Source organism: Corvus kubaryi, unplaced genomic scaffold, assembly GCF_017639235.1.
Source record: "Corvus kubaryi isolate FWS band 111438036 unplaced genomic scaffold, C.kubaryi_AGA036_p1.0 37135, whole genome shotgun sequence".
Taxonomy (NCBI): Eukaryota; Metazoa; Chordata; class Aves; order Passeriformes; family Corvidae; genus Corvus; species Corvus kubaryi.
The window spans coordinates 70,942-98,456 of NW_024581035.1; the positions used below are offsets into that span (position 1 = coordinate 70,942).

At 41.6% G+C, this 27,515-nt stretch overlaps 1 protein-coding gene across 33 annotated transcripts in view; it reads right to left on the bottom strand.

Annotated features, from left to right (window-relative positions):
• CAMK2D (calcium/calmodulin dependent protein kinase II delta) overlaps window positions 1–27,515 on the bottom strand; it is a 124,410-nt gene that overhangs the window by 64,407 nt on the left and 32,488 nt on the right. For all 33 annotated transcript variants that reach the window (XM_042021355.1, XM_042021322.1, XM_042021321.1 and 30 more), the window contains one exon: window positions 11,581–11,640. In XM_042021355.1, coding sequence (XP_041877289.1) covers window positions 11,581–11,640 — 60 coding nt within the window. The remainder of the gene's footprint in view (window positions 1–11,580; window positions 11,641–27,515) is intronic.

Consider the following 27,515-nt stretch of genomic DNA (forward strand, 5'->3'; position numbering starts at 1 on the left):
AATGTGCCTTCCCCCTCTATCAATTAACTATCACAGTAAGTCATGCTACCACAGCTGAAGACAACTATAAATTACTGTCATTTTCCCAACATGCAAGCTCACAAGTGAATGATGATCCCAAATGATTCCAAGTGTTTGTTTTACAAAAACCAGGGAATGCATATTGACTTAATAGATGACAAACTTGAGGCTTATGATGAGAAACTGCCATTGTCTTTTAATCACAGTCTCACAATAAATGAAAATTAGAGAGCTTGTCCTGTCCCCTGGGACCATTTGTAAGATTGTAATTAGCTCAGTGACAACCCACATAAACTTGGAAGGAAATGCTGCAGGAGAGAGCTGAAGCCAGTCTGTATTCACAAACTGAGACTACTAGCTGCAGTTGAAATCTCTTTCTAAATATTGCTCTCATTTAGCACATCCAGTAACTCCCAAAATCCGTATATGCTACAGAAGATAGCTGCAAGCCAGTCAGCTGCAATTATAGTTATAGATCATCAACCAAGTCCTTCCCAGCAAGACTGCACAGTCAAATTCAACACAATCCCAGCACTAGCACCATCGACATCAGACCAAGCATAAATTGCTGAAACACAAATAAATAACACTCAAGGTCCCCCAGTAAATAAATGCACACCAACTCTGTTAATTAAACAGCACTGCTTGGGTGGTACAATTGCTGAGACACGAGTGCTACTCACTGCTGTGCAGCACAAGGGCAGGAGCTGTGGATTTGATTACAATGCAATACCAGAACATCTTCAATGCACAAGTATGAGGAGCAGAGTATCATGCTTGGCCCAGTGTGGCTGGAATGAGGAGCTGGATGCATTTAAAGGAGACAGACATGTAGAGGACAAACTAAAATTAGAAGCACATTCCCATGGGCAGTCCATGAGAATACTAACACTCTGGTGAAGCCACTATAAAAAGAACTTCCAAATTTGGAAGGTGACTAGGAGGAAAGAGGTATCATTAAATCCCTCTCAACTGAAAAAAATGCCTGGATCAGCAGTTTTGTAGGAGCAGGAAAATCTCCAGTGCTGAAATCTGAAAAAGCCCAGCCTGAACTGAGCAATTACGAACTATTTATCCACTGTCAGTGATGGGGGTTGGTGGTATTTGCAGGGTCAGAGCATTCACTCCATGCCAGGATGCAGCATGGCAGTGGAAAGCTGAGGAGCAGACCAGCTTGCATCCTTTGGAATGCCATGGCTTTGACAGATACTCCCAACAGCACAGCAACAAAATCAGGATGAAAAGGGAATGTGTGACTTTTTAAAGGCAAAAGTTTGAAGGAACAAGGAAAATCCTGAAGGACACTTGAAACACTCGCTACAAGCCAGGGGTGGTTAGGAGGATGTCTGTCAGCCTGGAACTCATTGGTGCTGTCCTCTGGCCCTCAGGCACCAGGGGATGATGAGCCTGGCTGGGAACAGCCTCTCACACCCCCGCCATGCACAGGAAAGGGTGACATCTCAGCAGAGCTATGGACGTGCTGGGCCAAGCAGGCAGCCCAAGTCCTGATTTCCCATGTGCTGTTTCCAACATATAATGTCTAAGATACCATAACATCTGTTACTGAATGGGCATTCCATTAGTAAAGATGCAGAAGATGCATATGAAATGCAAAATGCCAGCAGAAAAGGGATTTCTGTATGTGAACGGCACAGACAAGTTTAGCCTATAAAATGCACTTCCAAATCCACACCTTGCAACTAAGGAAATCCTGCATTCCAAAGAGTCTGTCCCCATTTATACAGTTTTTAGTCGAATTACACTTTCTTTAGGAATTTATGTCACAATATTTAAAATTGAAAGCAAATGGAATTTTAAGAAAAGGTCAAAAACATCCAAACAGGGATGCAGCTGTATTTGGGAATATCCACTTTTCCTTCCAGTACCTGGTTTTCTGACCAGCAGGAAAGACTGAAATGAGTCTTCTCCAGGGTGCAAGTGGCAAGACAAGAGGCCACAGACACATGCTGGAGTCTGGAAAATCCCAGCTAGGCACAGAGACACATTTATTTATTTATTTATTTAATTTCTATGCATAGGAAGGTGGTCAAGCACTGGAGTGGTGCCTGGAGTGGCTATGCAATCTCCCTCCCTGGAGAGACTCCAAATGCAGCAGGATGGGCTCTGAGTAACTTAATTCTACCCTGAGCACGGAGCTGGGACTGGATAACTTCCAGAGATCCCTTCCAACCCACATGGTTCCATGATCCATGGTACTTTTTTGCAGGGGCTGGCTATGTAAGTAAAGCAAGATGTCTGTGCAGATGGGAGTAGCCCCACAGATTGTCCCTCCTAATGAGCTTCCTAGCTTGGTATTGCCTCTGGAAAAGGAGCAAAGACATTCCAAAGCTCCACAGTGAGCTCCCAAAGCACCACTCCTGATTTATGGTCGCAAAGTCAAAACATAATCCACAGTCCGAAGTCAGGAGACCTTCCTTTTTCCTCTTACTGCTCCCAGCTCACATGCCCAGGGTTTGCTCATCCCTTTCCTTCTCTCTGCCCCCATGTCTAAACAGATCCTTTTCTGCTTGCCACAGGAAAATGGGAGGGTTAAGGTGGGATGCAGCTCTCAGGTGGCACAGACAGCCCAACACATTCTCCTTGGAGGGACCTTTTCCAGAAGCAGGGTGACAGGGTGACATCCTGAGTGACAGCTCACCCACCATGCATTAGGATGACAAACACTCCAAATGGGCAGATTTAGGCTGCCTGGGAGACAAATGCTGCCTGGATGATAACTCCTTATTTTCCCTTGGGAAAAGGAACAGACCAAGACAGAAGTGCCCCACAGAGTGTGGCCAGCCCAGAGGCACAAATGTCAAGGCTGGGGCAGGATTATCATGGAAAATGCATGATAACAGTTTTACCACCCCTGCAGGAGCTGCTCTAATGCTGTCCAGTGACACCCATCCACACCACCCAATACACTGCAACCTTTTTTCAGCTGGGGGTTGGTTTTTCCTTGCCCCCAGATCAAGTAAAGACTTCCAATATTTGGGTATCAGTCCAAGAACCAGTACAAAATCCACCTATTAGACCACCAGCAACACTGTAAAAGCAAAGGGAACGGAACTTACAATATCCCCTAAAAATACTCTAAAAATGTCTGTGCTAGCTTTACTGAAAGAAAAAGCTTAGTTTAGCTGAAGTAGTAGAGATCTCTGTTTTTGGAGGAAAGGGTCCAGAGGAAAATTACATATTTGTGGTTTAGCTGGGAGTCATGATGTCTATCCGTATGCATAACATGTGGTTGCAGATTCATAATAAACAAAGCTTCCAAACAACAAAAAAATGTGAGTTCCCAAAGATCCATCTTGTGTGTGCAGAGAGAGAGCAATTCATTTCAGTTGAGCTTATTTCCATGGCTCTTGAAGTCAGCAATGCAGCCAATTATGAAACTCTTCACTCCAGGAAACACATATAGAAAGTAAAGCAGAAAAAGAGATGAAAATACAAGTGGGAAGTGTGGCAGCCATCCAAGCCCCCACCCCCAACAGCAGGATCCTCAAGAGAGGTGTTTAAATTCCACTTCCCGCTTCTGTGGATTACTCTATTTTACATTTCAAATGACTTGCTGCAAAAGTGGAGTGGACTTCACAGACAGAAAAAATGTTTAAGAGACTCTGGATACACAATGAAAGCATTTTCATGCATTTAAGGAAACATACAAACACAGCTATAAAGCAGGGATGGAAAATGCTTCAAGACCTGGTTCACACTTGATTTATACTGAATCATTACCTATTTTGGTGCAAATTAGGCATATACTTTCTGAGGCAAAGAATTACAAACTTGGTGGCAAATCTTAGTGAAACCTCCTTTCCTCGGTCTATTATGGATGCTGCTACAGTTATCAGGGATATTACAGCCAGCAATGCTTCACTTGAGCTAAAATAACCTTGTGCTCCATTAAAAGGAAAGAGAATTAATGTAGCATGGCAAAGAGTGGTGTCATTGTCTGCACTCAAAGACATTTTTATGCTCCACAGTAACCCTGAAGAGGGAAACTTAAAGATGCAATGCCACTTTTAGCAGAATGAAAGGATTCTGCTGCAAGCAAAATGGACAAAAGCTCTAACACCCAATAAAGCTGCCTTCCCCCTTCTCTGCTGGCACACTCAGACCACATTATCTGATGCTTCATATGGCTCATGTTGAAAAGCAGTGACACATTGATTAGCACTAAACAACTTAAAGTCTTTTAACTGTTGGGGGATTTTGATACTCCACTCACTTCAAGGCCACCAACAGCTCTACAGAAAGCCCTTCCACACCAAATCCTTACAAGAACAGCAGAGAAAACCTTCAGGCTTTTCCTCTTAAACATCAACATACATTCACAAGAACTTCACCAACTAAAAGGAATCAGATGCAAAGCAGTAACAAAAACTGCTGAGAAGGAGAAAGCCTGCAGAAAACCCAGCTGCAACAAACCCCACTATGCCCCCCTGTGTGCTCTTGCCTGGTTCAGTTGCGTTCCAGTACATTTAATTTCACAAATAGCAACTGCAAAACCAGCTTCTGTATCCTGTTGTTGCACTTCACTAGTCAGCTACTTGCTGTAGCCACGGCTGACTTTAAACATCCAATCTGTTATTTTACAATACTCATTAAATTGGCTTTTACATTAAGTATGAAATCATGTTGTAACACCCGTTTATTTGGTTTCTTGATGTTTTATTTTAATTGTCTCAAGGACTATGGTTCACCTTATTCATCAGGGAAATTGCAAATTTAATTAACTCAACACAATGGATGAGATTTAAAATTGTTGAAGTGATCAGCTCATCTAAGCAATAAAAATAATTAAAGGAAGTGAGGTTCTCTAATGCATCAGTCCCACATAAACTAGAGCTTTCTATTAAAAACTCTATTTATTTATTTATTTGCATAGCTATAGTTAATATATCCCCGAGGACCATGTTTATTGAACATCAATTTATATAGTTGGGAATTGGTTTGATTTTCACTGCATCAGGAAAGAACTATGTATTTTTGATGTAAAGAGTGAAACCTTAAATTAACCTCAGAAAAAATATTGTGCTAAAGAACTACATCCACTCGACCTGAACAGGCCTGATTTTCACCCTGTGTTTGGTTTATAGAGTGACTTAACTAATACCAGCTCAGCTACTCACAACTGTGCCACACTAAGACAAATGAAATTCAGAAGAGAGTTACTGCATCCACATTTTCTGTATATTAACAGTGTTTCTCTTGAGATTCTTGGGACTCCATGAAGTGCCATGCACATACTTGGCAAATATAATCATAAAGGACATATTGTTGTGTATAAAGACACAAACCCCTCACATATCTTTAAGTGCCCTCTTTTCAAAAAGGATAAGGCAATATGCAGTTTCTTATTTTCCCCCACATGAGGAATTTAACGACTTTGATGCTCATGTTTTGTGTTATGGTGGGGAGGCAGAGTAACCTCCAAATGCAGGCTTTTCCTCCTTTCCTTGTGGCAAAAGGAGTAAGTAAGCTGGACGCAAGCACAGAGTGTGGTGAGGAGCAGTGCCAAGTTTGGGGGCTATCAATTTCCTCAGCCATTGATGACAAGTTCCCAGCTCAAAGCACGGAAATGAGCAGACTCCAAACAGACACCAACACACTCATGAAAGCAGATTAGGGATTTGTCTTTTTCCCCTGTGTCCCAGCCTGTTCTGCATCTAGGCTGCCTCTTGGCCTGCTGCAATGCCAGCCTGCCCTGGAAAGACACTGCCCCATGTTTCCACCTGCTGGTGCAGCTCCAGCCCTTTGTGGAGGAGAGACCTTCCTGCTCTCAGAGCACACTCGTGGCAATGCCATAGCTCCAGCCCCGCTGAGGCCAGACAAGCAGATCCACAGGAACAGGCTCAGGCCTATCGGAGGTGACCCAGCCCCATCTCTGCCTGGCAGTCCTATTTACCTCTAAGTACCCTGACTTACAGAGCCACTCAGGGACAGCCTGGCCTCGTGCCAAAAGAACTTCATTTATCACCTGAAGGGCTGCCACATGTCAGTAAAATCTGCTGCTGCCTTTGGGGAAGGAATGAAGACTGATCAGACTCGAGCCTGATGTTGCTGGCTAATGGACCCAGCCTGCCTGCCATAGCTTAGACACTGGTAACGTAAGGCCAAGGGAGGAGGTGGCAGAGGCAGGCAATGATGGGCTGTAAGGAAATGGGAATGCAAAGCCAGCAGAGGCCCTCCAGCAGTTACAGAGACATCTCAACAGTCTAACTCCCATTAGGAAAATATTACCCAGACTCAGCACAAACCCTGCCAGAGCAAACTCCACTTGGGAAAAAAACTCCATGGTTTTACCAGGTTTGAATCAGCAATTTTCTAGACTGGGTCGGAGCTTGCATCATCAGGCTAATGCAGATTTTATCATTATTTGGGATCTCATAAACCAAAATTAGCAAAGCAGCTGTAAATCAATGCCAAAACTCGTAACGAGATGGTGCAACAGTGTTACACCACCGAAATTATATGAATTGCAAGACTAAAAATCAGAGTGCTAAAAATCAACTTTACCTAAAGTTAAAAGAGGACCAAGAAATCAAAAGTTCACCAAAAGAAGATAAACGAGAGAAACCAGGAAAATGACACTGGATTTCTTGGTGAAGAGATGGTTACTTTCCTCACCAATTTTTTTCCAAATTGCTAAATTAAAAAATTGGGAGCATTAGTACACATGGAACTGCTGGAAAAGTAATAGTTACCCAAGATGACAAATCCTCCATGGGTATTTGCTCAGCAAAGGAAGTAAGCTTTTAAGGTAGCTTGATGTGCAATCTCACAAAGAAAAAGCACTAGTTTCTCCGAACAGCAAGGCTTAACCTATACTTCCATCCATTTTAAACTCTCTGTAAAAAAGCAACCCTATATGCACTGATGTACAGCCATGTCACCATGGTAAGAACCTGAGAAACACAGCAATTCTGCAAATCTCCCTAGTGCACAAAATCCTGCAGCCCAGGAGCTCTGTTACCACAGGAACATGAGCTGTGTTCGCCTAGAAATTTCCTACCGCAGTGTAGCAGAGGCCAGATTACTCAAGCAAAGCTGGAAGAAAAGAAAATACCAAAATTGCAAAGACTGACTCGGAAGAAAGGATTCTGAGGCCTCTCAAAGTTTCTTCTCAAGGCCTGGAAGTTCAGCTAATGGCTTTTGCCTCATTTTAATTCCCGAACAAAATTCAGCAGGGCTCACTTTCTACTACAACGATACAAACGACTAAGGTAACAAGAGGCAGAAATCTCAACAATGATATTGGTGAGGAGTAACTGTAAATGGAAGTTGTTGGGTATGCCCAGCCCCTGCTCTGGAGGGATCTCTGCTGAGATAAGAGATTTCATAATCGCCCAGCAGGACTCCCTGGAAAGGCAACCACTTCTTTGGTCATGGTGAGAAAAGACAGACCCACAATCCTTTAGGAGACCCTATGCAGATCCTCTGTAACCCACTGGCCTTCACCCATCCCCTGTATCCCTATAAAAGCTAAGGCCTCTGCCCCTGTGGAAGGGAGCTCTCGTCCCTGGCTTTCCCCTTCACCGGAGTACGGACCAGCAATAAAGCTCCTTCCGTGCGGAACCAGCCACACGAGCCTCTCATTTCTCTCTCTGGCTTGGCCTGGAGGCTGCCCTGCAGAGCTGAGCTGGAATCATGAGCTGATAATCACTAAAGAGCTGACAGCCTCTGCAAGGGCCCTCCTGCCAGCAGCTGAGGGAAGACACCGGGCCTTGGGAAGGCGATTCCTTTCAGGACCATCTCCCTGGACCGGTCACCTCTTCCTGGGTCAGAGCCACTGACCCCATCACCAGCTGTAATCATCACCAGCTGTAACAGGAAAGGATGAGGAAATTCTGTGGGTTTTAAACAAACTTTCACATACATATTACTTAACTGGGAAACAGAGATTTGAAAAAGGAGAACAGAAAACACTGTTTGTAATCCACTTTCCTTATTTTTTCTACACCATTCACTAGGCATCATAACTAGAAGGCTGGACAGAAAAGAAACCATAGATTTATTAAAAGGATGAATAAAAGAAAGCAATGCTGAAAAATGAACTGAATTAGTTATATGCAAAGCAGTGTCTGCACAGCAAAGTTCAAGCTTTCAGAGAGGTACTGGAGCCCTGCTCGTAGAAGAAGTGAAACCAATTTCAAGGAAGATTTTCATGACACTTCTTGGCTATGACCATGAACAGTAAGGACTGCACAGAAACAGAATCACTTAACATTTGGCCTTTCTTCAACAATATTTAGTTTCCCAACAATAAATGCCTGTACATGGTTCTGAATAGCAGGAATAAATACGTCTTCAGGAATAGACAGTTCTGAGTATAAAGCTTAAAAAAAGAATCCACACTACAAGTCAGAAAACATCATACCCCTAAGTTATCCTCATGCTTCCATTGCCAAAAAACTACCTCCCCTTTTAATGCTCATACACGTTCTTGGGTAAGTGGAAGGAAGATCTCTTAGCTTCCCTTCCAACACTTGTCTGGTGGGAATAATCAGTGATTTAATTTTTCATACGTGAATTCAGAACTTGGTATCTTTCCTAGCTCAGAATCACTCCTTCAGTAGAAATGCCTAAGAAGAATTAGTCTCTCTCCAAACATATTTAAATACTTTCTTTGTGAATATTTGGTAGATACCTTGATTCATTAAATAATAATCTGATTTCATAAATACTTCCAAAAAGCCAGCAGAAAATATGTTCGTTTCCTCAGGTTTTATTGTTTGCAGTGATTACTCTGGGAGATTCAAATCAGGAACTGAAGTGAAAATATTTTCGTATGTGTCTCCTTACTTTCCACATTTCAGAGTTTTATCTTTCTGAAAGAAAAAATTCTGCTTTACTCACATCCAGTTTTAAGATTCCTCTGCCAATACCAGAGGAACTTCTGAAGTTTAGGACCTATGACTACAGACTACAGTGGAAAGCTTTTGTCAAATGTCATCCTAAGATTTCCTAACTGCATAATGGCACTCATTAAATAGACCCGCCATCCAATCAGATATGAACTAGATAGAAATATGGCATCGTTGGGAAGCTAAAATACAGGTATGTTGATTGTTAAGAAGTTTAGTCCTGAAATCTTTCTTATCCTCATGAAATAACTAAATACTAAGTATTTTTCTGGTTAGGTACTAATTGGATGCCTAACTTGGAAACACAAAACCAGTGATCTGCAAAAGTTTTTGAAAATTCTCTATTTTCACAGCAAAGATAATTGGAAAATATTTCCGGTGTTAAGATTTTTTTTTTAACTTTTTCTCTAAAGAAATAAATCCTGCTCATTTGAAAAGTACAATGTGTTTACTCACAGGCTAAAATCAAAAAATGTGACTCACTACAGCTGTGCTGCTTTCTTCTGACTGGAGAAAAGTATGAAAAAGGTAACTAAAGAGGGGTTTTCACCCTGGAGTATCTGGTACAGGCTAAGACTTGGAAGGTAATTAATAGAAGAGATCATACAACACCATAAAAAAGGAGTACTATTATTATATGTGTATTACTTTAGTAAAAAAGTTACCCTGGAACTGACACCTTCACACTAAGTCACTTTTTGAAGGGACATTTAATCAAGCTAACTAGGAAGAATAAAGAATAGGCCTGAACTACCAGAGAAAGGATTAGTGAAGTCTAATTTCAGAAATCTGTCACTCTGCAATGAATATGTAATTTAAAAAGACGATTAACTAAAAAAAAAGCTACATGGGAGGAAGGTGAAGAAAACGATGCATGTCATCTTTGAGAAACCACCCAATCAATTAAACTAGATCTCTGCTATCCTACAGAAATCACACTGGAAAAAACAGTTATCATTTTTTTCTTATTTTTCCTAACTTAGACATACTCATTGTCAGAGCTGAGCTGCCTTCCTCTGGCACACTTCCTTTTTCACTCTCAGTGCTTCCTGGCGTGATGCAGCTCCATTATTCACCAGAGGTAACAGTTTAAAGGGGGATATGGTAGTGACCCAGGCGTGAGAGCTCCAGTGGGCTGCTAGCAGCACTTGGAATGATTTTAGGGTCATCATTTAGCTGCCTGAGGGCATGGCTGCAGGAGAAGGAATAGGACAGAATACAATGCCTGCTGCCAAACCCCGGGCATGTTAATTGCAGGTTTTCTGAAACAGGAGCAGAACACTTTGTCCATTATCCCATGAACTGTGCCCCTTGGTGCAGGTGGTGATGCACACACTTCGTGCAGATTTGCAGAGCCCTACCTGCCTGTCACCAAGGCTGTCATTGCCTGTTTGCACTCCAAGCCAAACGTCACAGATACAAACTGTGCATGTGGAACAGCTGGTCTGCCACAGAGGAGCTGAACTCCATCCTACACTGCTCCAAGCCACTCAACAAGGTGAAGATTTGTGACCACATAGAACCAATTTAGACTTTTGTTTCAACTGAGTTCTGTGCATTTCAGCCCTTCCTCTGCACCAGTTCACTATTGTCTTTTGTTCGTCTTGCCTGGCTTGTGGAAGCTCACAAATACATTCTGGTTCCAGCAAGGCCCAGGTGAATGACTCTGGAGTCTGACTACACCATATGTGTAACCACAGCTGCAGAAGGGCTGCAACGCCTCCCCAAAAACAGGACATTCCCTTATCTCTCACCACTTTACAATGCAAAATCTTTGGTGGGATAAAATAGCACAGATAACACTCCTCTTCCTCCTTAATCAAATTTCGAGGTCAAACCTGTAAGCTTAAGAGAGATGCCACAGAAATTTGACATGTCATTTTGAGCTGTGGTACACTCGTCTTCACTTTCTATTTATCATTAAAACGAAGGAGCTGATTTCATCCCAGGCACCAAACAATTTTATTAGTCTAAAAATACCACAAAGGACAGGAAATTCCCACCCTTCTGTTGAAGTCTCAGGTACAGCAAATATCCTTGTGAGAGATACCCTTGGTATATAATTTGATGTTGGAAAAACTTAAAAACCCAGCTACAGTTCCCTTAAGATCAAGGTACTTACCTGTTTACACTGTTTCTAAAGCAAGGAGACAGACACACCTCCACAACACTTTTTTTTTTGCTTTACATGGTTAGAAAACACAGCTCTGGAAATAAAAGGAGCAGAGCTTTCTTCATCAATGGAAGGACAGAATCTCAACACAAAACACAGTATAAAATAAGCATCTCACTAAAACCAGCACTAACTATTGACATTGGTCTGGCTCACTGTGCAACAGACACTGTCCGCTGAAATTCTTCTGCAGGTCTCCAAAAGTCATGAGCAATCCTGGAAAAAACCCCACTACACACTGCTCAAAAAAACCCCAAACACCTGGCACAGAGAGCTCATTGATGGCAGAGCAATGGCTCAAAGATGAGAACACCGCACGGTGCTTTAGGTGATCCAACAGAATATTGCATCCCATAGCAGAATTCGTAAGGAGCACCACATTATAAAGAAAGAGCCTTGCCTGGAGATACTTGCACTTGACTTCTCTGAGCTGCTCTTTGTATTTATTAATTTCCATTTCCCCTAAATTTTCTAATCTGATAAATACTGTACTATGCAATGAAATGTTCCTACCGATATTAGGATGCTTCAGGAGGCGACAGATCCTAGCTTCTCTTTCCAGTTTCTGGTGATCTGCAACAAAAGAAAACAAGACAGTTGTTGTTACTATGAAGATTGACATAGTTTAGTGTATTTGCTTTAGAGAAGCAAAACCAATACATCATCTAATGTGATCTTTAAAAAAACCCCCCTTTATTTAAATCCACTAATATTTTACATCCAAACTGTAATATTGAATTGATTATTTTTAACCTTTGGGTAGAGCAGGAGGCTGGAGCTCTGGACTTGTACATCACCAAGCCCTAACATTTCTGGAGATAAAATACTACTGCTTGTGTCAAGCTCTGTTTTCTACAATAAACAACACAAATACTCCAAGATACTAACTCTGGAAAATAGAACTGTTTGAAATGTAAAAATATGCTTTGAACCTTGAAAATACTAAGAAATGAACAAGTTTAGGAAAAGGTGCTTTGGATGACAACTCTAAAGAGTCAAAAATTCAGCATCAGATATTAAAATTAGAAAGTTCAATCCTTACTGCAAAGTGTCCAGTTAGATATTTAGGTTTAAAAGAACTATAGCAACAGATTTAAAATAAAACAGAGAAAGCAAACACCATCTTTAAAATACTTAACACGTCAAGTTTCTTAGAACACTTTTTAAATCCTGAGGGAAGAACAAGAAGGAAAACTTCTTTAATTTTTCTGTAATTTGTACTTCCTAATATTTGCAGTCAACTGTAACAATAACTTAATCAATTTTACATATGTTAACAGTTCAGATTATTTTTTTATGCTTTAAAGAACTGGGATGGTTCTTGAGCTAGCCACTGCTTGTCAACTGACCCATCATACTTTCTGAAGCCTCAGAGCCTCCATCACTTGTGTAAGAAAATCTGTCAGCTTAGCCTTCTTCCATGGTTACCTTAATGTTTATTTAAAAAAAAAATTCAGAAGTTAAAAGCATTAAAAAAATATATAAATCTGCAAGATAAGCTTAAAGCTCTTTTTTTAAAGTTAAGCTCTGCCACTGAGGTTTCCCATTAAGATTTTTTAATCCAGTTGCAACAAGACTGAAACATAAGCACAGACATCTACAGTTCCAGCACCTTCATGTCCAGCAGCCCTGGCTGTAACTTAATCATGGACTGAGCACTTGGCACATTACCCAGAGCAAGCAGGGAGATGATCTGAAAGGCAAACTGAACTAACATGGGGTGAGAACAAAGATGAAAATGAGAACGCTGCCTCAAAAGCAAAGAAACCATCCAGGGCTGTGGGTTGTTTAGCATAGGAGCTCTATCACTGGTGCACTACCAGCTCTGCTTTCGAAGGCTGTTCTGTACCACCCCCAGCTATATTTACAGGATCCCCCAGCACAGCCAGAAACCTGGAAGGTGTCCGAGAGTCTTCTGTGAAATGCTAAAAACATCCTGTGTCGACTCTTCGGGGCAACACAGATATAATAAAAAACTTCATCTCCAGCTTTGAATATGAAGTATAAACATTAGAAATTTCTTTGCTATTAACTGCTGCATCACAGCTTCTGAACTGACACCGGGTATGATTAATATTCAGCTCTCCTTTGCAGACATGACAGTGGGCTCAGGTAACAAATACTAGAGCTGAACACTTTCAGGTATGAGGAGAGGCTAAAATGCTATTGCATGGTTTAAGAACAATAACTGTATTGATTAAAAAAGCACGCCTGATATTTTTCAAATCACAGCAAAAATATCTTAGAGATGCTGCTGGATGCACTGCAATATATGAAGGTTACATCTACACCATCATCATCATTTTTATCGACTGCATTATAAATTCCCAGGTTTTCACTTCAAATTGAACCAGTATATTGATGGATGCCAATGAGGTGTTCTCTGCTGTCGTGTAATTAGAATAATGAGCTCTGGGCATTTAACTCCTTCAGTTGCTTGTGTCACAATAATTGCTATCACACCTGCTGGGTGACTGGAGGTACCTCACAGCCTGCACATTGTGCTGTGAGGCAGCAGAAAGAACATTAAATACTCCCTGAGTCAGGGATTTACGTGGACATTAAGGTCCAGAAGATGACAGTGGCACTTCCAAAGAAATAGAGTATGCCTTAGTGTTGTTAGAGGAGTAAGTCTGCAGTGTGTGTTTGGGGGTGGGACCAACTGCAAATTTAACTTCATGGGGTAGCCAAGAAAACAACTCTCCTGTAAAATCTGCACATTTCTTCTGTGAGTTTCGGGAAATCACGTTCCTTCCTCTCTCCACTCGGTTTATTTACAAGTACTTGCAACTGCAAGGGCTGTGCCACCCGTAGCTATTTGTGTCACCCTGCCTCCTGCCAGGGCTTGAGTACTGGGGAGCTAAAGGTGAATGTCAGAGGGCAGGGCACACCGAAATACTTCAAGCACTCAGCTCCCAAATATCTGAAGTGTAAGGTGTGCCACTGCGGAGTTCACTGGGAAAGAAGGGCCCTGCCACACAGCCAGGGAAACTACCTAGCAGGCACAACCCCCCACAAACCCTGAGAAAGTCTGGGATAGCATCTGGTGGAAAATGATTATGTTACAACAGTATCACAGGAAAAGTTATAGAAAAAATAAATGCAATAATAGGTCACTTATTGAAATAAAGAGTAAATTCCTCTCAATTTTGACAGCATATAATTCATCAGCTAAAACTGTGTTTACCTGCCAGGTAAACCTGAAACAGGAAAAATTATTATCAGGAACAGGAAGCCAAGCTTGAAAGCCACACAGATAATAAAAAGGGACTGCACAAATACATCTATATACTTGTTTCCTTTCCTCTCTTTTAATTACCTAGACTCAATTACAAACAGGTCTCCTACATTGTCTACTTAAGAGACTGTAATTAAATGAAAAATACAAGCTGAAGTTCGAAAAGCAGCAAAGCCAATACAGAAGAAGGAATCCTCTGCAAATTCGAGATTATTTTATGAAAGCAAGTCTCCATTAGTGAATGGCCTCTACCACAGCAACAGCCCATTGCCGAGATTGGAAAAAGATCACTGCCTGTCAACCACTGATACCATCAGAAGGAAGGCAGCAATGAGAATAATGCAGGTTTATTAATGGAAAAAACCTTGCAGCCACCCACAAATAACTTTAATCTGACATGGGGCCAAGAAAAAGAAAAAAAAAAAACAAAAAAACAAAAAACCAAAAAAACGATTTAATGCACTGAACCATGAAAATCTCAGCCTTTACAATAACTAATGAAACTGCGTGAAACCTGAAACAGAATATAGCTGTGTAAAACTGGGGGTACTCATAGACCATATAAATGTAAAATCTTCAACTAATCCTCATTTATATGACGATGTTCTGGTAGACCACAAGCTAATAATATAATTTATGACACCTGCATGAGAAAATCAGACTGTCTGCATTGAGTTTCTACTAGGTAGGCAAATAAAATAACTAATTTTTTCAGTAGTATTAATATTTGCTTTCTTACAGAAGCTTACATACGTATACTACACACATTTCTTGAATTACGTCACAACATTTTATAATTAAAGACACATAATGTATGTCTTTAATTATGCATTGTATGTCTTAATATATTAAGACATCTAATTAAAGTCTTCAGCATATATCTCTTCTACTAAAGTGCCATGAATCTTCACCCAAAGTGCTGATCCTACATGACCACCCAAACTGAGCTTATCACCAGGGCAGAAATGTGCACCTCTCACTACCTATCAACACAGGTATCTAAAATGCAAACTTCTCCAAAGCAAAGAAGTTTTCTGTTATCTGCTGCAACTTCTGTAGTTGCTTTTTTGAATTTTATTATTAGAGCTTGCAGTCCACAGCGAACAATATAAAAGCATTTTCCCAATGTCCCTTTCACTGTCTGTACATTTATTTTTCCCCCCAGGAGTGACTGGATAGATTATTAGTCAGTATGAGGTGATGCATGTTTTGTCAAACGGCTTGCTTATCTTTTTGAGGATGGTCTCTACAACCTGCTTCCTACTCTGTTTTCCATGTTTTTCTTTACACAGCTAAATGAAGAGAAAACAAGGAGCACTAACTTGGAAGAGGCTCTTCAGATTACACTGCAAACCCAGACCACCTTGGTGCCACTACATTCTGCCCTGGAAACCAGAAAATGACTGCCGAAAGTCTGACAACAGGATGTACTAGGACACACCTGTTCTAATTTTCTGATATTAGACTGACTAAAAGGACTTTGTCACTCTCCCTCCTAGCAAAACAAAGCTTTAAAAGGAAACCTTGTGATGCATTAAAACTCTCTTTTCTTCATGTCTTTTTTGTTTTTATTAGGACTTAAATTTTACTATTAAAGAACATATCCTCTGGGCACCTAAAATCTCACCAGAATAAGCTCTTCTATCATACAAGAAGCTGCTGAGGAGATGAAGCCCTTCCCTAGAAATTGAAGCCCTGCTCCACAAAATTTCTAGGCAGCTCAGGGGCCAGGGACAACCTAACCACCCAACCTGCGAGGAGTTTTTTGGGTGTGCAGAGAGATGTGGAATACCTGGTACCATTCAGGCAGATAGCTACTGCATGGGAATTTGCATGGGCACAACAGACTTACTCCTGTGTCATATCCAACTCCTACTCACTACATCCAGAGCATTTTTAAGATTAAGGATTTCGAACTGAACCTGGAACCAGTCTATGCATGATGTTGCTATAATGCAGTGGCACAGATGAAGTTAATGGAACTCTCCCTTGAGAAATAAATATGCTGCCTGTAGTACAAATATGCAAAACTGAAATGTTATGACCATGACAAATCCTTCAATATGTGCAGGTTCTTAGCCAAAAAAACCCCACAGAGCTGCAAAATTTTTGGAGGGGGGGGAAAAGCATCAAAGAAAGTTTACATTTCAGCAATATCAAAACATCAAATGTGCAGCCTGAGTGATTGAAACTGCAGCCACGTTCCTTGTACACATTTTTCCCTGGCAGTTATGCAAACCAATGTTTGTAACTCAGTGAGGAAGACGCACAGGTTAACAGAGCAACAACTTCACCCATCACCACCCTGATTTTGTCAACTTTGCTGGCAACTGTCTAGAGCACGATGAAGTATCCTCCGTCTCATGGAATGTAAATATTTGTGATTTAAGGGCATGCTGTGTATAGGAATAGTGCTACAACAGAGACTTGCTTTAAGTCCAGGAATGTGGTTTATACACAATCTAAATGCATCAAATGCAGTTTCTAAACTCTCTCTGATGAAGCATGAAGGCTCTGGAAACAGCCCAGTTCTATTTCTTAGACCTGACCATTTCTCTAAGTTGAAGTCACTAGTGAGTGTCCTGGTTTCAGCCAGGATAATTCCCTTCCTAGTGGCTGGTACAGTGCTAAGTACTGGATTTAGGATGAGAATCATGTTGATCCCCCACTGATGTTTTAGCTGCTGCTATAAGCAGAGTTTGCACTAAGTCAGCTTTTCGCAGCACCCCACAGGTTGGGGCTGACCTGCTGGAGAGCAGCTCTGCAGAGAAGGCCCTGTGGGTCTGGGTGGACAACAAGGGGTCCAAGAGCCAGCAGTGCCCTGGGGGCTGAGGATGCCAATGAGTGCACAGGGAGAAGTGTGGCCAGCAGGATGAGAGGGGTGATCCTCCCCCCCTGCTCTCCCCCGGTGGGACTACATCTGCACTACTGGCTTCAGTTCTGGGCTCCCCAGCTCAAGACAGACAAGGAAGGACTGGGGAGGGTCCAGCAGAGGCTACAAAGATGATGAGGGGACTGGACCACCTCTCTTAGGAGGAAAGGCTGAGTGAACTGGGCCTCTTTAGTCTGGGGAAAAAAAATGACTAAGAGGGAATCTTACCAATACAGACAAATATCCTGAGGGTTGCTGTCAAGAGAATGAGGCCAGACTTTTCCCAGTGGTGCCCAGTGACAAGACAAGAGACAAAGGGCACAAACTGGAACACAAGCAGTTGCATTTGAATATGAGTGAAAACTTCTTTACTGTGAGGGTGACTAAGCACTGGAATAGGCTGCTCAGAGAGGTTGTGGAGCTTCCTTCTCTGGAAATACTCAACATTCACCTGGGCATGACCCTGTGCAACCTGCTCCAGGTGAACCTACTTTAGCAAGGGACTGGATTAGAGGATTTCCAGAGGTCCCTGCCAACCCCAAACATTCTGGGATAAACTTGGAGGGAAGCTGGCTGCGGGCTGCTGCTCAGGAACTGGGTGGGCACTGGTCAACGAGCAGTTGCATCATGCATCACTTGTTTTGTATATTTCAATTCTTTAGTCATCATCCTCCTCCTATTACTTGTTACTATTATTCTCCCTTCCTTTTCTGTCTTAGTGAACTACCTTTTAACTCAACCCACAAATCTTAATTTTATTTCTTCCGATTCTCTCGCCCATTCTCCTGCAGGGTGTGGGAGGAGGGAGAGAGTGAGGCTGTGTGGTGTTTAGCTGCCTGTCAGGTCAAACCACGAGAGCAGGGACCAATAGCATTACTAAGCCCCTGCCTGATCTGGTTCTTATAAAAGGCAATTTACAGACCTTTAGCAATTTGCAAGCCTTCATTTTCAGCCTGTAAGATAAAACAAGAAACACACTTATTCATGTAACAGCCCATCCCACAGCCCTCTGAATCTTCCATTACTGAGTTCATGCTACAGCAGCGCTCACAGATAAACCTCAGTTACCCCCTCTGCTATTCTTACAGAGGTAAATGCTAAGGAATATAGTCCCTCAATTCCCAAAAGCACTTTTTCAAAACGAATGCTCCAGCATTCAGTACCTGCTCCTGGGGAGATATTTGAACAGAGCCTTTACTTATTCCTCTCTTCCTAGTATTTATAGCTCGGAAAGTGGGACATTCTTAGAATAAACAATTACAGACATTGCGAGTACTCATCTGACCCACCCCTCCTAATGTTTCCCGAGCAGAATCACGCGCCAGGTGTTCATTGTTATGAAGGCATCTTCTCCATGGATACCCCGCTCCGTAATGGGTAGGAGCATGCAACAACAATAGCACAGCCAATTCTTTTATTAGGCCATCGGTCAAAAGCATCAACAGAGCAGAAATCAGGGCACTGAGTATGCCTCCAGTTATTTCTGTGCCTGTGTTCTCATACACACTTCTCTTCAACAAGCTACTGAATATCAAGAAAAAGCAAAATATATTAATTGAAGATGCTTCGTAAAATAATGAATAAACCCCACACCTGTAGAGCTTCAAATTCTGCCCCAGGGCATTAAGAAAACAAAAGGCACATTTGTGCTCAGCTGCAAAGGCCTCCAACAATAACCGTTCTCAGCTGGCTGATGCTCCTGCAGGGCTTTCTTCCACATCCCACCCGCTTTCTGTGTTAGTATTTTACCCTTCATAGTGCACATGAAATTGATAAATGGACAGAGAGACCTGACTCCCACCTACAATGCACAGATTACAGAGGCAGAGACACTGCAAGTGTCTTTAGGTCACTTTATCAGACAGTTTAGCCCTGATTTCTATGACACCTGCTATGACCAAAAGGTGCGCAGCATTCCTGAATTTGTCCTGTTTCTAGCACCCTGCAGAAATTGAGGAGTACGTGAGTTCAAGTGAGCTGACAAAAAGAGTAAAGACAACACATGACATTAATAGTGAAGCACTGAGCCCACAATTTCACTTTTTTTCCATGATTTGTGTTTAATGGTGTCCATAATGAACAGAGAGAAGAGATCAACAGAATGGTACAAATGCAAACTGGCCTTTACCCAACTGTTGGGAACCTTTAAACAGCTCCTAACAGCACACATTCACACGGTGCTGAGTTCAAGCTAAGAAATCCTATTTCTTCATCTTTTTATACTCTCATTTGCTGTGGATTCAAACAGCCAGCTGGCGATTCACTCATTTCACTCTTCTGACTTAGAAAAGCAAGAAAAGTATTAGTAAAAGTCCAGAACTACTGTTATATACATATATTGATTGTTGTTTTCTATATAAGATATGTGCACAATTACATATAGTAGTTTTATATCTATTATGTGTTTTATTATATAAAGAGCACATCTACTGAAACCAAATGATGTACTGTAAACTCTTCAGTGCCAAAGTAAACAAAGGGCCTGAGAGCCAGAAGCATGAGTCTGATCACCTACCTGGTCACCTCCATCTGTTTGCCAACAACCTGCACCTGACACTTAACTTGGTGCACCCTATGTCCCATATTCTCGGTATCATCTCTTGATCTGACCCATCCAGTGCTGTACCTTGTAGCACCTCCCTGATACATCTTCATGCAAGGCTTACATTTGCCTTAACAAGAAAACCTGAATGCACTTTTCATCCTTCATCTTCCCCTTGCTGCCTCCTTCTGTCCCAACAGCAGTGTATTTTCCTTTGTGACTCAAACTTGACAATTCCTAGAGCTGATGGTCAGCCAAGTCTTCTTCAACCATTCCCCTTCCATCCCTACACAAATGCATGTCCTTTATTTTGCATGCTGGAAGCTCTTCCTTTATCTCATTGCCCTCCTTTCATTTTGGTTCTCAACTTTAAGCTGCCTGCCCTCTGCCCTTTTAAATTCTGCTGATAAATATATGAGTGCATTCACTATTCCTCAGTTTGTTTCAGCTTCTATTTTCTGGGCTGTTTAAATTTTTTTAGGCTTCCCAGTTCTCTCTTGGCTCATTTCCTGCAGAAAGTCGCAGTTTTCAGGAAACAATATTTGGAAAAAAGATCTTAGGAATTGAAAGCAAGTTCAGAAAAATAAATCATGTAAGAGACGCCTGGAACTCGAGGTGTTGACTCATCAGTCTAATGAACATTAAAGCATCTGTTTGCCCTCAAATACTTCACTGGAGAGGGATGGGTTGCAGGATATACTTGGCTGCCTTGCTGAACTCCAGTCCTACAGAGCCCATCTTAAACACATTAAATCCATTAACAGCATTGTAAACTCTGAGCAGACTTCTGTCTGACAACTAAAATTTCGAAGGCAGCCTCAAAGTTCTGAAGTGATGCAGGGAGACATGCATAAGAAATACTCATTTTCCTTCCAAATGTTATTAAAACAATATTGTCTAATAACCACAGAAAAAAAAAGCAGCTCAGTATCAAGTCAAAACTCACTGACAGCTACAACAATACGTAAACTATAGTAGCCAATAAATTGTGACCTTCTGACTGACGCCATCTTATTTTAATATAAATGAGTAATTACTACATGTAAGACTGGTGTCAAGTCATGATCTGTGACAGCCACTTGGCTGGGATAGGCAGAAGTTACCGATTTTGACGCTGCTGCGAAGAGCAAATTCTGAACTCTGACTTGAGGTTTTCACTTTGGCAATGTTTATTTTTAGAAATCATATCACTGATCATCATCATTTGCCTTGATGCAATTTCTACAAGATGTTGCATTAATTGTTTGTGAGGGAGAAACTTTTAAATTTTTTTAAACACAGGATGACCAGTGAGGATGTTCAGTTTGCTGATAGCTTACAGTTGAGAGAGGGTTCCACATTTAATAGAAAAGGAAATACCATTGTGCAGAAAAGGTCAACAACTTTTATTTCTAATATTTCCTGTAGTCACTGTTACTTTAAAACTAAATATTATACATGACTTATCCTACCAGAGACTAAGGGCTTCTTTTATGCAAATCTACTCAAAATCACTGACATTTATCTTAATAAAAGCTCATGGACTTTAACCCCCTAGGAGGAAGCAACTGTAGAACTAGAATCAAGTCCAAATAGAACAAAAACAATGGTTTGGCAACTAGCATTATGACTCAGAGGAAATTTAAGCAGCACATCAAAGCCAAAGCTTTTCATAACAAAAAGAAACACTAAGAATACATAAGCACATGCTTACAGGAATATTTCATCAAAAATAACAGTAGGCTGGACCAGTATTATAGGACTAAAGATAAAATTGCATTAATAAAAATATCCTGATGCCTAAACCTCAGTCTTTGCCAAACAGCAGGTCATAAGTAAAGTCAGTATTTCTACATGACCCATAAAAAGCTAAAACAACCGAAATAATAAACTCAAAAAGGAGTTCCACATTAAATTTTAACTTGATTGTCTTCTGTCCATTAACTTGTTTTAAAACAAAGAAGTGGATTATGACTAACCCACTGTATTAATTTTTTTCTGCTCTGTCAAGTTGCTAAGCCTTTGCTCATAATAAAAACAAATCTCCTCAAATACCATGTGCATGAATAGCTCTTAACCATCTGAAGCTTTATATTACAGCAATCTTTTGATAACAGGACACTGATGCCATGGCCTCTAAGCTACACAAGTATGGTCTTCTTTTGCAGGAGGATTGTCTTGACGTTATTTTTAGAGTCACTTTCTTGTAACTCAATTCGCTTTGTTTGTAAAACCCATCTTTCAAACAAAACACAATACTAGCCTTGCAAACACAGACTAGTAAGAGATAGTCCCCCAAAAGAAGTTTTTCATTAAAAAACAAATCACAGAGGAGAGCCAATGTCCAAGTAGAAGCCAGTGATGAGTGGCATTCCTTGGGGTCAGTGTTGGAACTGGTGCTCTTGAACATCTTCATCAGCGACATGGGCAATGGGACTGAGTGCACCCTCAGCAAGTTTGCCAACAACATCAAGCTGTGTGGTGTGGCTGACATGCTGGATGGAAAGGATGTCACCTACAGGGACCCTGGCAGGCTGGAGAGGTGGGCCCTTGTGACCCTCAGGAAGGTTCAACAAGGCCAAATGCATGCACAACATGACCTGGCAATGTGCACTTGCAGCCCAGAAAGCCAATCATACCCTGGACTACATGCCAAGAAGTGTGGCCAGCCAGTCAAGGGAGGTGACTCTTCCCCTCTACTCCACTCTCAGGAGACTCAGTGCTGTGTCAAGGCCTGGGGCTCCCAAAATAAGATGAGGACATGTTGGAGTGAGTTGAGGCCATGAAGATGCTCAGAGAGGTGGAGCACCTCTGCTTTGGAGCCAGGCCTGGAGACGAAAAGGTTTTCGGGAGACCTGAGAGCTCCTTACAGTGCCTAAAGGGCTACAGGAGGGCTGAAGAGGGAATTGTGACAAGAGCCTTGGATCACAGAACAAGGGGGAAGGGCTTCAAACAAACAAAAGGTAAGACTAGATACAAGGACAAAATTCCCTGTTAGGGTGGGGAGGCTCTGGCACAGGCTGCCCAGAGAAGCTGTGGCTGCCCCGTCCCTGAAGGCCACGTTGGACGGGTCTTGGAGGAACCTGGGATAGTCGAAGGTGTCGGTGGCAGGGGGTGGAATGAGATGATTTTCAAGGCCCCTTCCAAACCTAACCATTCTAGGATTCTATGAAATCCTCCACATGTTTTGCCTCCTAATTCCTAATTTGTCTTATTTCAATAAGACATGCCTAAATAGCTTGTCTGACTCAAGAGCTGCATCATTCCACATGTTCTACAGGCAGTGAATAAAGATGCTCCCAGGCAAGGAAGTCTGAGGCTTTTTTCTTTTAATTAAGGTGAGGAGAAAAAAACCAGGATTTTTATAACCAGCCACAAATAGAAGTTCAAGCAAGCATTAACAGGTAGTTCAACTTCAGCTTTTGACAAATTTGCGGCATTTATTGTGTAAACAAACTCACTTCCCTTAAATGTGTGCTTTCCACAGCTTCTGCACTGTGTGCCATACGTTACACCCAGAGAAAACAGAACATAATCAAAGTACGTAAGACAATCAGAAGGATATATGAGATAACCAAAGGAAGTGTAAGTATACAGAACTCCTGCAGGAGATGAAGCCATCATCTAGTGCTGCAAGCAGGAAGTCCCCGGAGGACAGCCATCCTCCTTAATGGACAGTGGTTGCACAAAACCAGTCTAAAGGGATTTAAGCTTTTTCCCACTATTAAGGGAATTAACACTTGTTTACTTGCACGTATAGTGTTAGTTCCCAAGCTGCTGGCCTTTTCCCAAGCTACCGTGCTTCTTGGGAAACACTTGGAAACTGGGTTATCTCTCTGTTGGCAAAACAAACAGGGCAAGCAAATCATTCTGTGCCTCAGGAAAATAAAAGAACCACCCAATAATCCCACTATGTAAAAGAACACTCGATGCATTCCGGTTTCTCACGATGTCAGGTTCATCCCTGTTACCACTTAAAGAGCACTGAAGATATGATCAATCTTTCAGAACCACACTCTCTCAGGGATATAACAAACCCAGCCAATAGTCCATTCCACATAACGCATGTTTATCCCTCGTTTCTGTAAAAAAAGAACTGTAATAGTCCAGAGACTCCAGATTCTGGCATGGTGACAAATATTAGCTAAGAGGGAAATACTGTAGTATCACTGATATTAGCATTGCACGATATTTTACTGATGTTATAAAAGAAAACAAAGTAATCAATATTAATTGGGAAATTATTGAATCTGATTAGCCTGATGATTTAGAGAGAATAAGTATATAAGAATATATTTACAGCAACGTGATTTGTTCTAAATACCCATGCTGTCACTTTCAGTCAGGAATTTTATTATTCTGATTTGAGATTGTATGGTTGAGGTGTTCTATTACCAAACCCCAATCACTGATGCAAGTACAGCTTTGAAAAAAATCACAGCACAGGGCACTGGCAAAAAATGGCAGACACCCATGACAACCCAGGCCCCCTCAAAAAAAAAAAAAGAAGCAGCCCAAACCACAACTAAACCACAAGAATTATATGTAATTCAGAGTCAAAGGACAGAATTTCAATTTACTCAGCAGAAAACCTCTCAACCGGATAGAGGTTACTTAAAAAAAAAAATTTAAAATAGTGTTTTGTTCAAACCCTCTCCCCTCTAATTATCAGCCTCTGGCATTGCTGTCATTTTTCTAGAATCTGCTGAATAACTGAAAAAGTTATTTAATGGAAATACTTTAAATTATGAATCTTATGTATCACTATTATTAAAGTGCCACATTTAATGTGGTTTCCATGGTACAGCTCAATGTTCTACTTCCCATATAGAATAACTGAAACTATTGTAGAAAATGAAACTATTGTAGAAAAAAGCCCAACCTTTCTCTTCTAAAACTGAGAAGGAACTGGAGGAGAGAAATAACCCAGCCTCCAGTTGTGTTATTTAATTAAAACTGCCACTTCTAATTAAATTTCTGACAAAGCACCGGGGAAACAGTCCCACTGCTGTACCAAATTTATAAAACAGAAGTTCATTACTCATATGCTGTATTTGCCTACAGTCCTTTCAGCTAGTTCCAAGAGCTCACAGCCAGTATGGAACAGCTCTCAGAGATGGAAAGGCTTTGTAGTTCAGCACAGAAAAAGGACCTCAGCACCTTGTCCTATAACATCCAAGAACTGACACAAAAAGCATTGATAGAAAACGTTGCACAGAAGCAACTCTCAGTTTCTTTCCAGTGCAGCTCATCCGTTTCTGCTGAGGGTGACCGAGCACTGGCACCTGGCTGCCCAGCGAGGTAGGCTGGGCAGTGTCCATCCTTGGAGCTGTACAGACGCTATCTAGACATGTCCCTGGGCAGCCTGCTTGAGCAGGGGGGCTGGAGCAGCCAACCTCCAGAGGTGCCTTCCAGCCTCAGCCATTCTGGGAGCCCTCGGCCTGAAGGAATCCCAGATGCTGGATATCCCACACCAGCTGACTGTCACAGACATTTGGCTTCAGTGTCTTCATGCACAAGTGTTTCAAATGACCAGCACAGTCCTCATTCCTTGAGCAAACAGTTGTAGGCATTTTCCAGAGAGGGTTCCAAAGTCTGGATGGGTGTTAAACCAAGCTCTCCAATACCTATTTCAAAGGAGAATTACCTGTTTCATGCCACCACAGGAACTCGTAAGAGCACAGACGTTCCTAAAGCCCTCACCTCCCGGTACATCAAGATTGCACTTGTGCAGCTGAGTAGATGTCTCCCATGTTAAGAACTCAGAGAAGCTTGCTGCTTAGGTAATTGTTATTTTATTAACAGCACCCTGACTAATCTGCCATGAACTTGCTGCTCTGAGCTATCCCAATTAATTGTACCCACTCCACCTCTTCGCACACTGAACCAGTTTGTGATTGCTCAGGTAACCACGCGTGAAAGGAAGCCATCTGTTAGCTAAAGAGGGTGTCCAGCATGAGAGACACTTGCTGGCAAGAGCACCAGGATCAGTCCGCTAGCAGAAATACTCCAAATTCCCCAGACTAGGTGTGGAAAAGTTGGTTTCTGGCACTTAGTGCTGCACCTCCTGAACAGAGCATGCAATGGTATCTACCACAAAGACAGCTGAGCAGACTTGCCTCTGGAATCTGCCCCCTTTTTGCTCCTCAGGCAACTCAAACTTCAGCACGATGACTATGACACACTCCCTTACGCCATGCCAAAAGGAATGACGGTGCCATGGAAAACATGGCTCTGAACTGCCCAACTTCCACATTCTTCCAGCCTGATTCATGAGCTGTATTCCTGATGAACTGTATGCATACCATGTATGAACACAGGCGCCTCCAGACTTCACCCACTCAGCTCCCACACGTGTGATGCTGCAAATAAAGGCCTTGCTCTGCAAGGTGAGCACAACCTTGCACAGCACTCACCATGTCTCAAAGGTACCACAGAGCACCAAAATCTTAGGTATCACTGGAAATAACAGTAGCACAGTTACCTCTGTCACAAAGTTCACTGTTACCTGCTCATTCCTGAGTTTAACACTTGCCAAAAGGTAGCTTTTTTTTTTTAATTAGGAATTTAGAGGAGCTCTTACTCAGAGAAGAGCTAATAGTCACCAACAAAGGCAGAAACTCACACCCTTCCTTGGCAGAGGGCCAGGCACTGTAGTCATTACTCTGGGAGAACTCTCACTGATGGAACTGCTCCACGACACGCACATCATGACTCATGCTGCAAAAACTTGGCTCCTGGAGTTGTTTCCCATCTAATTAAAATTCACTCAAACATCCTACAATCCAGCTTTTACCATAACAGTATCAGTATCTGTGTCTGCAGCCAAAAGGCTATTCAGCACCACAAACTGGCTGTAGAGGTAGCAAATACACCTAACACTGAAAGAGGTACTGAAAATAATCAGTTTTGTTGCCTGCCTCCTCAACGGCCACAGTTACAGGCAGCCAGAAATTAAGCTGCTGCCTGGTTGGATTTTTTTTCCAAGAATCCATGGAAGCAGCAGTGGTACAGCATAAAAGAACAAAGTAAACTGCTGCCACGTATTTTAGGCTAGCCTAAAAGATTTACTGAACACGGCTTGCTTCACTTCTTCCTCCCATGGGGTTTGTACAAACCCTTCTGTCGCCTTTTAATTTTAACTGGATGTTTTGAAGCAATGTTTAGCTCATTTATCTTTATTAGTTTTATTTCTAATGTAACTCTCTGGACAATTTCCTCTATTGCTACTTCTCTTTTCAAAAGACAGTCCAAAGATACCAGTGAAGATCTGGTGATCTGTGCAACTATCACGCGCACAGAAATAAGACAAAATGTTACACGAACATTTTTCTCTTGCAAAAAAGATCTCTCGGGTTTGTCTCTTGATGTGACCTTGTGGATCAAACTACAACCGAAGCCTTTGGCAGATGGTTGCTAAAAGGAAGTCACACGTGAAGTTTCTTAAGCGTGCACTTAACCACTAAGAAATGATGAAAATGGAAGAAGATGAAAGGAGTTGTTATTGTCTTGGCCTTTGGAAAAAAAAATCCAATCATGATCAAAAATACACAAAAAGTAAAACCAACATTCCTACTAAGAATAAAAAACGAAACCAATACTTCTACTAATATTGTAGTCAAAGTACAAAAGACGTAAAAGAAGAAAAACCTTCACCTTTAAACGCCTATTTTACTAGACTGTAAATGCTATTCTTTAGATATTTAAAAATCCAGAGGTAGGAAATGGACTCTTCCATTACTAACAAGTCTTTCATTCTGAAACACAGATATTTCTCATTGTTTGTGATGTCCAAATTATGCTTTTAATTGAATTCT